General features: G+C 34.7%; 1 protein-coding gene across 1 annotated transcript in view; it reads left to right on the forward strand.

Annotated features, from left to right (window-relative positions):
• The window catches only part of HDAC9 (histone deacetylase 9), a 719,791-nt gene that overhangs the window by 591,369 nt on the left and 115,853 nt on the right, over nucleotides 1-12,569 (forward strand). Inside the window, exon 22 of the mRNA XM_057730709.1 lies at nucleotides 5,664-5,782. Coding sequence (XP_057586692.1) covers nucleotides 5,664-5,782 — 119 coding nt within the window. The remainder of the gene's footprint in view (nucleotides 1-5,663; nucleotides 5,783-12,569) is intronic.

Consider the following 12,569-nt stretch of genomic DNA (forward strand, 5'->3'; position numbering starts at 1 on the left):
AAATACAAGAGTTCTATATTGATCATTTATATCTATTTTAGCACTTATATATTTTATCTATTTGCCTCCTTTTTAAGGGGCTACTTCAATTTTACTTTTTCAGATTCCTTATGCAATTGTAGGTTTTTATCTTTAAGTGCTTCCCTTGTTCTTTAATTGTTCTTTTTCATAACAGCATATCTGTGTTTTAAAGGTAAAGTGTTTTCTTGAATCTCTTTGAGATTATTTCTGTTCCTAAACTTTCTCTGTTTTGCCCAGAAATGTTTATATTTATTTTAAACTTTTTTTCTTCATAATACTGGGTCTCCTTATGTATGTTCAGAAATTCCTACTTTGCCATTGATGTTTATGAGCGTAGTGACTGGTACCAGTTTTCCCCGTGGTTATGTAAGTGGGTCAGCTGGGAGCCCCATGTCAGCCAGTGTGGTTTAGAATGGACCTCCAAGTCTCACTTAGGGTTAGCATTTCAGTACATGGCTCATGGTCTCTACATCTTCTTAAATGACTGCATTTGGGGGATGGTATCCACATTAGAAGGCGTGGCTTTCTCCAGACACATCCTTTTCTTGAGAAAGAACCATCTGAATGTTTTGCCTGGGTTGCTGGCATAGAGGAAATGTAATTAAGGTGTTGAGCTATAGTCCTGGTCTTCTTAACCAACTAACATTTTAACATTTCTTTTTTTCAGTCCTGCCTCTTTTTCCTTCACCGTACCTGTTCCACTGGGTAAAGTGTCTCCCATCTCCTTCTGTGGTAACCTTCTTTTTGTTTCATTCTTTTATTTATGCACCCAATTTCGCTTTTCTGGAAAGTTACTTAAAATACCTGTTTGTTGACAACTCTCCCATCCTCATTTTTTGTCATATGTCTATTCTTTTTTTTTGGGGGGGGGTTTGATACTTGGTAGCATTTTATTTTAAAATAGTATTGGATTCACAGAAAACTTATAAAAATAGCACAGAGTTCCTATATACCCTACACCCAGCTTTCCCTAATGTTAAAAACTTATATAACCACAGTACAATTAACAAAATTAAGAAACTAATATTTGTATAATGCTGTTAGCTAAGCTACAGATTTTATATGGGACCACAGTGTTCCCACTAATGTTCTTTTTCTGTTCCAGGACCTAATCCAGAGCCTCACGTTGCACTTGGATGTCATGTCTCCTTAGTCTTCTCCAATCTGTAGCAAGTCCTTAGTCTTTCCTGGCCATGACTTTTAAAGTGTACTGGTCAGTTTATTTTGTCAAATATCCCTCGACTTGGGTTTGTCTTATGTTTTCTCATTATTAGATTATTTAGATTTGAGGTTTATGTTTTTAGCAAGAATACTGTAGAACTGATCTGCCTGTCTCAGGGAGTAGTGATGTTAATATGTTTTATCACTAGAGATGTAAACCTTGATCACTTTATTATATTACAATAATGTCTTGTTTGGATGGTTATTTTCTATTTCCCTCAATTCTTCTATATTTATTAGTTGAAAGTTTTCTATAGGGCAGAGCTATTTCTTCTTTTCTGTATTTATTGTATTATTTTTTAATCTCCATAAGGACTCTCTGATACTTACTTGACTCTATGGATTATAATCCAATACTGTCATTTATTTTGTTCCTCAGATTGTCCCAGCTTTGGCCATTGTGAGCTCTTTCACCTTGGCTTATATGCCCTACTGACATGCCCCTATTTGATCATTTCATTGTTTTGTTTTTTTTTTTGTCACCAGAAGATATTCCAGAAATAGTTCGTATTTTCCTTGATGCAGTCCTGGAGTCAACCACTTCTCTAAGGATCCCTGGATCCTTTTTTTTTTGAAGATTGATGCTAACTGTACTCTTTGCTATTGAGCTGTCATTGCTTTTAGGAAATGCATAATAACCTATAAATGCACATGTAGCTAAAGGTTTTTCTCTGCCTGTTTACCTGATACAAATTTAAAACCATGAGTTCATATATATACTCATACATTTTTATGATTTTCTTTGAGTGGGATAGTGGGAAAAGATGAGGGACTAACACAAATGCTTTGTTTGCTGTCTTTTATCAGAAAACCCAATTATTAAGATAAAATTTTAAATGAATGCCTTTGAAGATTTGTTCTCTTTAAGAAAAATTATATTGTTTTTCCCATTCAGTACTCCCAGTTTGTTTTTAAGTCTTTCAAACATGAGAGATCTTTTGAATAAAAATCAATCTAGACTAACGTAGACAGAAGAGTGCAAATGCTTCCATGTGCATTGCTAAAATATTTGCCACAATAAAGAGATCTGTGGAGTCTGTTTCATCAGTTTATCAGAGAACTGAGCATGAAAGAGTCTGATGCTAACAATAGGAAAATAAATAAGATTCAGTTCAAGATTTAGCACATCTTTAAGCCAAACAGTGTTTGCAACATAGTAGAAACTCAGTACACACTTGTTAAAATGAATGAATGAAACTTATCAATATCACCACCAATAGGCATCTGTTGTCATACAGTTCTTCAATAACCAGAATATGTTGTAGCATAGCATCACACACGTCTCATAATCATGCATCACTAACTCACTCAACAAACAGCTGTCCCTCAGACACAACTCTAAGTATGTATATTTTTAAATGGAAGGAGTTTATCAAGTGATATATTTATTTTCAAATTTTTCCGTATTTTTTGGAGTGAATTCAGATGTATAGGATTAGTCCTGTGAAACTGAGCATTTTGAAAGCCTGTGTGAAACTGTAAAATCCATGTTTGTGAATTCAGGAATAGCATACATAACAAATGTGGTATTTGCTTCAGACAGAAACTAGTGGATTCTGTATATTTGGAGATATGTCTCATAAAATAGACACATTTCCTCTGTAAGTGGGTAAGGTCTTTATTAACAAAATAGTTGCATTAGAATAAAAACCTACTCCAGTCCATACCAAATTTCCAATTGCAGACCAAATTTCTACTATTTTGTTCTAGGGTTAGAACATTTTTTTTAATTTCGGCAAAAATGAACATTTATAAAAATGTTTTGCTGGAGGGAATGGTTTTATCTCATTCTCTTTTTTAGTTTATGCCTTCATTTTGAGGAAGGCATCCAATACCTTCCTTTGGTAATATTTGTGGGAGATACTATCTTTTTGTTTTGATAATTTGAATGTCTGAAATTCTATTATCTACTTTCAGTCTTGCAGCTTGGATGTATATGAGATTACAAATTTTTAAACTTTTTCCTTAGACTTTCTTTCATAGGTTTGATTTCCTAAATGGGTCCTTCAAGTTTCTTGCCAATTTTTCACATCTCTTTGTTGTACTTTCTGAGAGAATTTGTCAAGTTTATCTTCTGAACAATCTATTACACATTTTGTTTGCTGTTTCATCTTTTTTTTAAATAGCACCTTCTTCTTATTTCATAGATATACTGTCTTATGTCTTTGAGGATAATCCAAATTTCTGTAATGGTAGTCTCTCCCCTGCATTTTCTCTTGTTTTCTGAGTTCCTTTTCTTTTATTCATTTTTCGCATGTTGCTTTTGTTGTCTTTCATGCTAGAAACTTTCTTCACACAGCCCATCATACTTGAGACAGGGGCACTGAAGAGATAAGTGAGAGCTCTGTATGACTGAGGGGAACTTTTTGACTGGTGAATTCACTACAGGAAGATAGAGGGGAAAACCTGACCATTGGTCTGAGTGACAAACCTCAGTCTCTCTACGTATTTTCTCTTTGGCCAGTTTGTTTCTCAAGGAAGATGGAGAAAAGTCAGCTTGCTTTTTGTGGCTCCCTCTCTCTAGATTTACACTTATGTTTCAGCTTTCCCCTCCTTAGATCATCTCTAAGTTTCCCATATTCTAAAATCATGTTGACAGTCCTTGTCTCCTGCTCTGTCTTTGTCTTTCAAATATATATGTATATATTTTATATCCATTATAGAGAGAAGCCTTTATGAAGAAAGTAGTAAGTGAGCTGTGCCTTGAAGGATGTTTACCCTTCAATTAATCTTGCAAGTATAGATTGACTGGGGAGAAAAAGAGTAGGGGGAGAAACCTTCCAAAGAGAGGGAAAGGAGATGGAAAGCTGTAATGCATGGTTACTGTAATGCATATGATTGAATAGACAGCATTGCTTAATCATCCACCTCCATATTTTCCAAAGAGTAGTATTTGTTCTCTAAGGAAGTGCATAGGATTAATCAAGCTCAGTAGATGGAGTACCTTGATAAAACACGTTGATTCTTTGAGACAATTTATTCCAACATCTAGTATTCCAACAGCATACATCACATGGCTATTTCATGCATGTGAAAAGTAGTGACTTCATAGCATGTGACACTTGTATGAAAATTATTGGTATTGTTAGGAAGGAAAGTATTGCATATCTGTCCTGATAATGAAGCTGTATTAGAGATTCTTAATTTTATTGAAGAATAAAATAGTGAAATTGTACATGGTAAACAAAATTAGATTTTCACTTAGTTTCACTGATGGGCCAATTCAGGTATAAGTGGCTTTCCAAATGTTGGCAAGACTACCATGGAAGTCACTTAATGTACATTTATAATTTTGAAGAATTGAACTTTTATACTTTTATCACAATAGAGTTATGAAGGACATTTAATTTGTTTTTATCTCTATGTGGGTAAGTTTCAATAAGTTTTTTTTTTAATTTTATAACTTGAACAACTACTTATTTACATGCAAAAAGATTTAAATATAAAACTCATATGTGGTTATTATAAAAAATCTGGGCAATTTGCAATATAAAAAAATTAAAAGAGCTTAATTATGTCACCATTCAAGGATAGCTATTTTAATATTTGGTTTAGTTATTTTTCCCAAACACACAAAAGGGAACTTACTACTTTTTAAATTCACTATAGTGTGAACTATCCCCATTTCATTAAATAGTGTTTGTAATTTTCAACTTAAATGATGGCATACTGGTCTTGAAGCCTGCACTAAAAAACCGTTTGGTTTTATAAAGCCTTGTAGCATCCACTAGTTCTGAGGAGGAAGGGCTAGGAGGCCTGAGAAGGCTAAAGAGGTAAGTGCTAAAGTGTCTGAGTGGGACCAGCAGGGGTTGCTGTCAGGGATGAGGCTGCCACATTCCTGGTGTCTCTGACCTTGGACTCACTTAACAGTACAGTCTGGATTCTATTAAAGGAATTTCGCATCTTTCCTTTGCAAGAGTCACCCCCTACCACGACAAATATTTAAAAATGTTTCTTAAAAAAAGTTGGAAAAGCATCTTTTTCCCAAAAGAAATTTATAGTTCAAATTTACACCAAGTTCTCACTAACTGGAGCAAGCCGGGTTTTCACTAAAGCTTCGACTTTCCTCTGTAAAACATTAGTCACTCCCTTGGAAGAAGCAGTTTTTTATAGGCAGTGGGATAAAACAGCCACAGATGTTCATGTAATATGACGGGCTTTAGAATGTACCTGCAAAGCATTTTTTTTTTTAAATTCGGAGAAAAAAAGATGAAAGAAAAAAGACTGAATTGGGATGCTAAAATAACAGTGATTCAGTATTAAGGAAATGATAAGTTTTTGATCCATTCAAATAGTGTTTTCTTTTCCCCTTTTCTTTATTCTTGGGAAGTTCTTGAGGTTGTGCCAAGTCATTTTCACTGCACAGTTTTTAAAGGTATTCACCATTCCCATGTGTAACTGGTTGCCTTTTTACTGTGCAGGACTATAGTGAAGCCTGTGGCCAAAGAGTTTGATCCAGACATGGTCCTGGTTTCTGCTGGATTTGACGCATTAGAAGGCCACGCCCCTCCTCTGGGGGGGTACAAAGTGACAGCAAAATGTAAGTAATAGATAGCATTTTTTACATGTGTATAGTAAACTTAGGTGAGACTTTCAAAAATGATTTTAGATGGTGTTTAATGCTCTTTCAGATTCATCCCTCTGTAGAAATTGGCCTTTAAGAAAAACAAAGTTAAATCATTGCCTTTGGTGGACATCTCAGAACCTTTAGTTTTTCAGGAGTTGTGTTCTGCTATTTAAAGGCAGAAGTGATAAGGTTTCTGTTGAAAGTATGTTAAATGACTTGAGAGGCCTAGAAAAGCTACTGAACTTTTGCAAATAGAATGGAAGTTATTGTGTTTATTGCATTGTATATGGGGTAGAAATAGCTGTTTCCTGATAATGCTATGCTCTTCTAGGTTTGAATACAAAAGTGTAGTTTCCCTTGCCCAGAGGTTCTGTACATGCCTATGGGCAATGCTCAGAAGCTCAGCTGGTCTTCTGTTGTATTCCAAAGATTAACTTTTTGGCTGTGTTCCTTAGCAAGTAGACACAAAATGAACAAATGAAGTTTGTGTCATATCGCACTTGAATAACATGACTTAGTGGAATCTGGCTAGAAAGAGTCTTTCTTTAAGAAGAATTTCTGTGTTCTCCGAGTATGAAAACAAGACATATGTATAGTCCATACATACAAATGTATGTTGGCATTCTGGATATCTTTAAAAAAAAAAATGAAGGGAAAAAGTAAAATTACACCAAGAGTAGTATCCACTATTGTGTATTTTTGTGGGGGTTGAAAAGAAACAAATTGAAAACAACCCAAATAGTTTTAAGTGAGAGAGAGTTTAGAGCAAATGTGTTTTATTAGTTTGAAAAGAACCAAAGAACCAGTATTATGCCAGCCTTTGTTTTAAGTTGGCTTCTCATGTGACAGCGTTTTCTGCACTTTAATTCTTCTAGTAACATTGTTAGGTAGTAGCTATTTTTAACATCTGTTATTTACCCAGCATTCTTGGTGCCTTGTTGTCTATAGAAAATATATTAAAAGAGGCAACTCTGCAAACACAAACAAAGCATAATTCACAATTTGGGTAAAACTGAATAGAGAGGTATTTGTTCATATCAAATATCTTTATTATCCTTTTTTTTGTGGAATTCCAAAAGTCAGTCTTTTGGAAGTGAATCTTTTCACTGCAGATAAACCTCATTTGGGTCAAGACCGGTTAATAATTTAGTCTAAATAAACGGGGTAAAAAAATGCTTGTACCCTAAATTGAGATAAACCCAAACAATAGAAAACACATGGAGCAAAGACGGAAATCTCGAAAAGGTGTCCTTTGCCATTAAATCTAAGAATCTCCCTCAGGACAGAGAAATGTCTATATTTGGGTCTTTCTCCCTGCAAGGGAAAAAGTTGTAACGAGTCCGAACTAGCTGGAAGGAACCAGTCTTTTTGTTTGCTTGTTTATTTGTTCATTTTTTGCCAAGTCAAATTCAAGCTCAAATCTCAAATGTCATCTTGGAAGTTTCTACCTCTTGTTAGCTTTAGTGCAATGCACCAAGACCTTCATTATGCTGTGTTTCTTTATCATTTGGAGGGAAGCTCTTCCTTGGTTTCTATTCCAGAATAAATTTATCTATAATTTCTCCAGTCCTCTCCTCCCCTCCCCCCCATCCTTTTTCTATTTCTTCTCTTGTCTTTTCTATTCAACAGACCATTCCTTCCTTACTAGGTGACTTGTTTCCTAAGAAAAATGCAGACACAAATTTTAAATGATTTAATAATTGACCCTTTGTTGAGTGTATCCAGTTTAATAACAAAAAGGTATACAATGAGGAGAGGAAATCTAAGAACCCAAAGAGGCTGTGGTAGAGGCTATCTAAAGCAGTTCACATATTTCATAGATGAGAAAATGAATTTATTTTACCATCTGAAATAATTGGGGTTAAAACCCAAGTGCCTACCCTGAATTTGTAGTTAGATGAAATTGCATAAGCTTTTACTGGATGTTTTCCAAAAAGGAAAACGTTTCATAAAATAGAGAATTTGGGTGCACACTACCGAGGCCATTTTGGTGCCCAAAACCCTTTTCAAAAAGGAAGATGTTTCATAAAGTCGAGAACCTGGGCGCACACCACAGAAGCCATTTTGGTGCCCAAAACCCTTGACTCCACAAGCAGTCTGTGATAGACACTGACTAGTCCCATGCTACTTAAATAAAAAAACAGCAGGACATCATCGATGAGCAACTGTTTGTCTAGATCATCCCATGCAGGCCTGAGTTTGCCAGCTTTGTTTTCTAGAGATGCTGCCACACTAACTGGGTGGAGCTTAGGGTTACTGGACCACTGTATAGTTATTCCCCAAATAGCTCACACCTGGGTCTCTTTTTTGTTCTTTCTAACCACCTGTCAAATGCATTTACATTGCTTTGGTCTGGACAGACAGTTAATATTGATCCTTCACTGTCCTATGCCAGAGTCATTCTCCATTTGAGGAGTGTCCCAAAATGAAGCTAAGAAATGGGCTGAAATCTAAAGTAAAAAGTAGGTTGGAAATGAAAGAAACATTTCTTTCCTGATGTTTTCCCATTCCTGCAAAATCCACCCTTGCCCAAAGGAGAATGTTTAACGATTTTAGAGAGTAGTTTGGAGGATGCTGTCTTTTCAGAGATGCCAAAATTTTATTGTCTTAGCACACGGAATAAATCCTCTAAAAATTTTGGTTTGATAATTCTGAAAGGAAAAGATAAGTTAAAATAACAAGTGTTTTTGTTTTTAAACATCTAATTAATTCCCTGATTTTTTTTAAAAAAAAGAATTGGTTTATACTTTGACAAAAGTCTCAGCTCACATATAGAGGTAATTTAAAATTAAAGTTGATTCTTGGCTAGTACTGTTTTTCTTCCGTCCTCTTTTCTCTTCTCATCTCTTTACATATTGAATGTTCTTTGCTGTGAGACTACAATACAAATATTCAAATTTGTTTGTGCTGAAGTTTGAAATAAATTATCTGAATTAGTTGTTTGAAATCTATGCTGTTTTTTTCAGTTTACCACCAGGATTAAGGCCCAAGCTGAATGGAATAAGGATCTTTGTGTCCTACCCTAAACTTTACATCAAACTTTACCTTAAAGTTATCAGTTTATCTTTTTAAATACACTCATTTGGATCTTATTGTCTTCAGGTTACAGTTTAAGAAGGCTGGCATTACAACTAAGTGCCATTGTCAAAGAGTAAAATCGAGTTAAATTGATTCACCATGTTGTAACACCCCCTGGCTTAACAGTGTTGTCACCATTAAAAAAAAAAAAAAAAAGCTTCTTTAGTTCAAATTCTTTACAACAAAACTTTTCTTTCGTTTCAACACATCTATATATTTTTTGTTTTCCGTGGCTTCAAGTAGTGAACTCATGTATGCAAATTGCTTTTATCATGTGAGTAAGAACTTTCTTTGGAATAAGGCAAAAATCATTGTGAGATGATAGCCATATGTGATTAAAAAAAAACACACACATGCTTCTTTTATAAACATGGAGTAGTTTTATAGTTCTTGAGATAGAAACCATTTCCCTCAGCAAATACACAAGTGTTATTTTGACAAATAAAGAACAGATAATAATTGGGGGAAAAATCAAATAAGGTGTCTTAGAGTTTTGAATTACCATCTTCTCCTGGATAGAATGTTTTATCCTTTTAAGTAATCCTCTCTTTCCTTTTCCCCTCCTGTGAACGTCTGTCTGTCAGGGAAATGTACTGCTATGGGGCACTTACCTGTCTAAATGAATTGGTACTTAGCTGTGAGTTAATCTTAGGAAAGGACAAAAGTTCCTTGATTGGTTAATCCTTCAGAAATAAGTCTCTAAGAAGGTGAGTGCTAAACGAGTCACAAATAAGTGCCAAGAAACATGTTCGTTAAACATGAGGCTATGCTGATCTGCTTCATCTGCTAATGACAGTTGTATGTGCTTGTGCGCTTTCAGGAGTGTCTGGCCCACAATGTCCCCTGCCTACACATTTTATTTGCCCATGAGTTGAAGGCAAACTGAGCCAGAACTAAGTACATTTTCATTTTTTCTTGTTCTTCCCTCACTAATGATTCTACTTTTACCTTAAAATGTCCGTGGCTGTCCAAGGTCTCTAATTTTCTCCCCATTATCAAAACCCATAAAGGACTTGATCATAGTCACTGTGTTTTATTACCTGATTATACTTTTTTAAAATGAGTACATTTCAGCGAGTGTGTTAATTCTGTTTGGCAGTTGAATTTTTTAATTATTTTTCTGTAATTGTGGAAAAAATGCTTTGTCTTCTCATAATAGAATTTCAGGCCACAGCAAACAGGTGTGGAGAAAAGAAGTGTCTGGAAGACACCTACCAAATGCCACTTCATGAAAGATCAACCTTGCACTTGAACTGATTCAGTTCTTTTATATTAGGGTAGAAACTGGGGGAATATCATGCAGGTTGATTATTCAAAGTATTCTCCCATCCGTTTACCATCAGATTAACCTCTCTTACATATTTCCATGCTATGTCCTTAGAAGCTGGACAAGCGCCTGGCACATAGTCTAAGTAACCTTATTATTTTTTAATGAGTAAAGGTAAAATGAACCCATGATTTCTTAGCCAAGTCAGACCCTTTCTTCCAGTATAGTTGATGCTACTTGAATTGGAGTTCATGATTTTTTTTGGTTTTGACACTGCTTTCCTCCCATCACTGCCACTTCTTTCCAGGTCTTAGACCACATATTCATAACTTCTACAATATTTTAATGAACAGAAACCTGTATTTCTGACAATGGGCACTTATTCGGTATTTCCTTTAATAGAAATATTATTGAAAATAATGTAAATGTTAAATGGGGAAGTAATGGTTTCCTTCATAATGGACCCTGGGCAGAAGCACTGAGTATTAACACCTCCTAGAATCTAGATGGAGAGAAAACTCATTTCATCTCTCCTCAGAAAAACAGGACAGTGGGAGATTGAATCCTTTGAATAATAAACCTGAAATAGGTGTGAAAAAATATGGGAGAGTGCAGAAGAACTCATTTGGGGAGTCAGAAGATCTATATTTGAATCTTAACTTTGTTCCTTGCTAATTTTCTAGTCATCAGTGTCTTAATCAGCAAAAAGAAAAAAAAGGTGGGAGAGTAAGGAGATAATAATTATACCTATGACATAAGGAATAAATGATTAAACATTGTGAGGTAATAGTTTTGAATTTTATTGTTGCTATCATTTCAACAATTCTAAACATTCAGCAGAAGTCTGAGATTTTCGATGTTGTGTTTGAACACAAAATACACAATACAAATGTAAAGAGAATTTTATACTCTTATTTGAACAAAATGGTCGGGATGGTCAGAGGTCCTAGGAAGCTATGCAGGATTCTAGGTGAATAAAAAGCATATGTCCATTCAATTAAAAGTCAAGTTAGGAAGAGAAGTACTTCCCTGTCACGTTTTCATATTCACCTGCATTCTCACATTGTAATAAGTATGGGGGCAATTGGAATAAATTACAATGCTTTTTAAAAAATAAGACATCATTATTTTGTGATTAGGATACCTCAGGCCCTGCCTGCCTAAAAGCTGTGCAGTTTGTCTTGGTATATTGAGGTGTGCTTAGATCTTGACATTATTAATGTGCTAATGCACAATGCATTATCCAGTGGTGTCTTTGTAGCAATCGAACTATTTGAAACACAGTTAAGAATCAGAAAATAAACAGAACTTCTGAAATGCAAAAATAGATGCAGATAGTCTGCTTATAAACGTATAGACCTACCTTCTTGCCCTTACTGAGATTCTGCTTAATTCTTTACATATATAACTAGCATACTTGATTATCTAATTTTCCAACTGCAGCAGATTTAAGCAATAATTTGGAAGTGGAGGTAGATGAATGGATGGTGGGCATATTTCTATCTCAGAGGTTCTTAAATTTAAGTCTGCAGGCCTCCCAGGATTCCATGGATTGAATTCATGGGGCTTATGAACTTGGATGGAAAAAAAATTACGTTATTTTTACTAATCTTGCCCCTTATTAGCTGTATGATTTTAGGAATGTATTTTCTCTCATTATAAATATAGGCAACAACCTGTAGCTATATCAGTAAAATAGGTAGCCTTGTCACCAATAGAAATGATAGCTACTTTCACATTACTTTACTGTTGTGTAGATATTTCCAATGATCAATTACTCTCACCATTACTTTGAAGTGATGATATATATCAGACCTGCTGCTCAATTAGTTCATTGATGCAGTCATATAGATTTAGATGTATTACAGCATGGCTTTCTCCATATTTTGGTAGCTCTTTTCTATAGTAGTTTATTTTGTTATCTGTGTACTTAATTTGTTACCTTTTAAAACATTCTGAGAATGGGTCCATAGGCCTCACTTCAGATACACACACAATCTTTACTTTGAAGCAGAGAATATTTGCTGATTTGCTTCTCACATTACACCTGGCATAGTTATTTTGTTATGTATTACTGAACTTTGAAGCAAACAATAAAAAAAGTAAGTGTTCAGTTTTTCCAAAGATTTCTTATCTGCAAAACAAACTTCATATATGTCTTGTGGTGCAAGCTAATCTTCATGTCTTGTAACTGGAAGTCACACTGACATTGTAAACAATTATTAAGCTTCACGTCAAGGATTTGCACATTGATAATGTCATTTTAGAATAAACTAGTGTAATTTGGGAAATCAGAAATTTTGTTTAAAATCATGTATCCATTATAATTTTTTTATCTTGGATGATTTAAAAGATGAATAATACAGAGAATTATATAACAAACTTTATTATTCCCACTATTTGGAATTGGCAGCA

This window comes from Hippopotamus amphibius, chromosome 4, assembly GCF_030028045.1.
Source record: "Hippopotamus amphibius kiboko isolate mHipAmp2 chromosome 4, mHipAmp2.hap2, whole genome shotgun sequence".
Lineage (NCBI taxonomy): Eukaryota > Metazoa > Chordata > Mammalia > Artiodactyla > Hippopotamidae > Hippopotamus > Hippopotamus amphibius.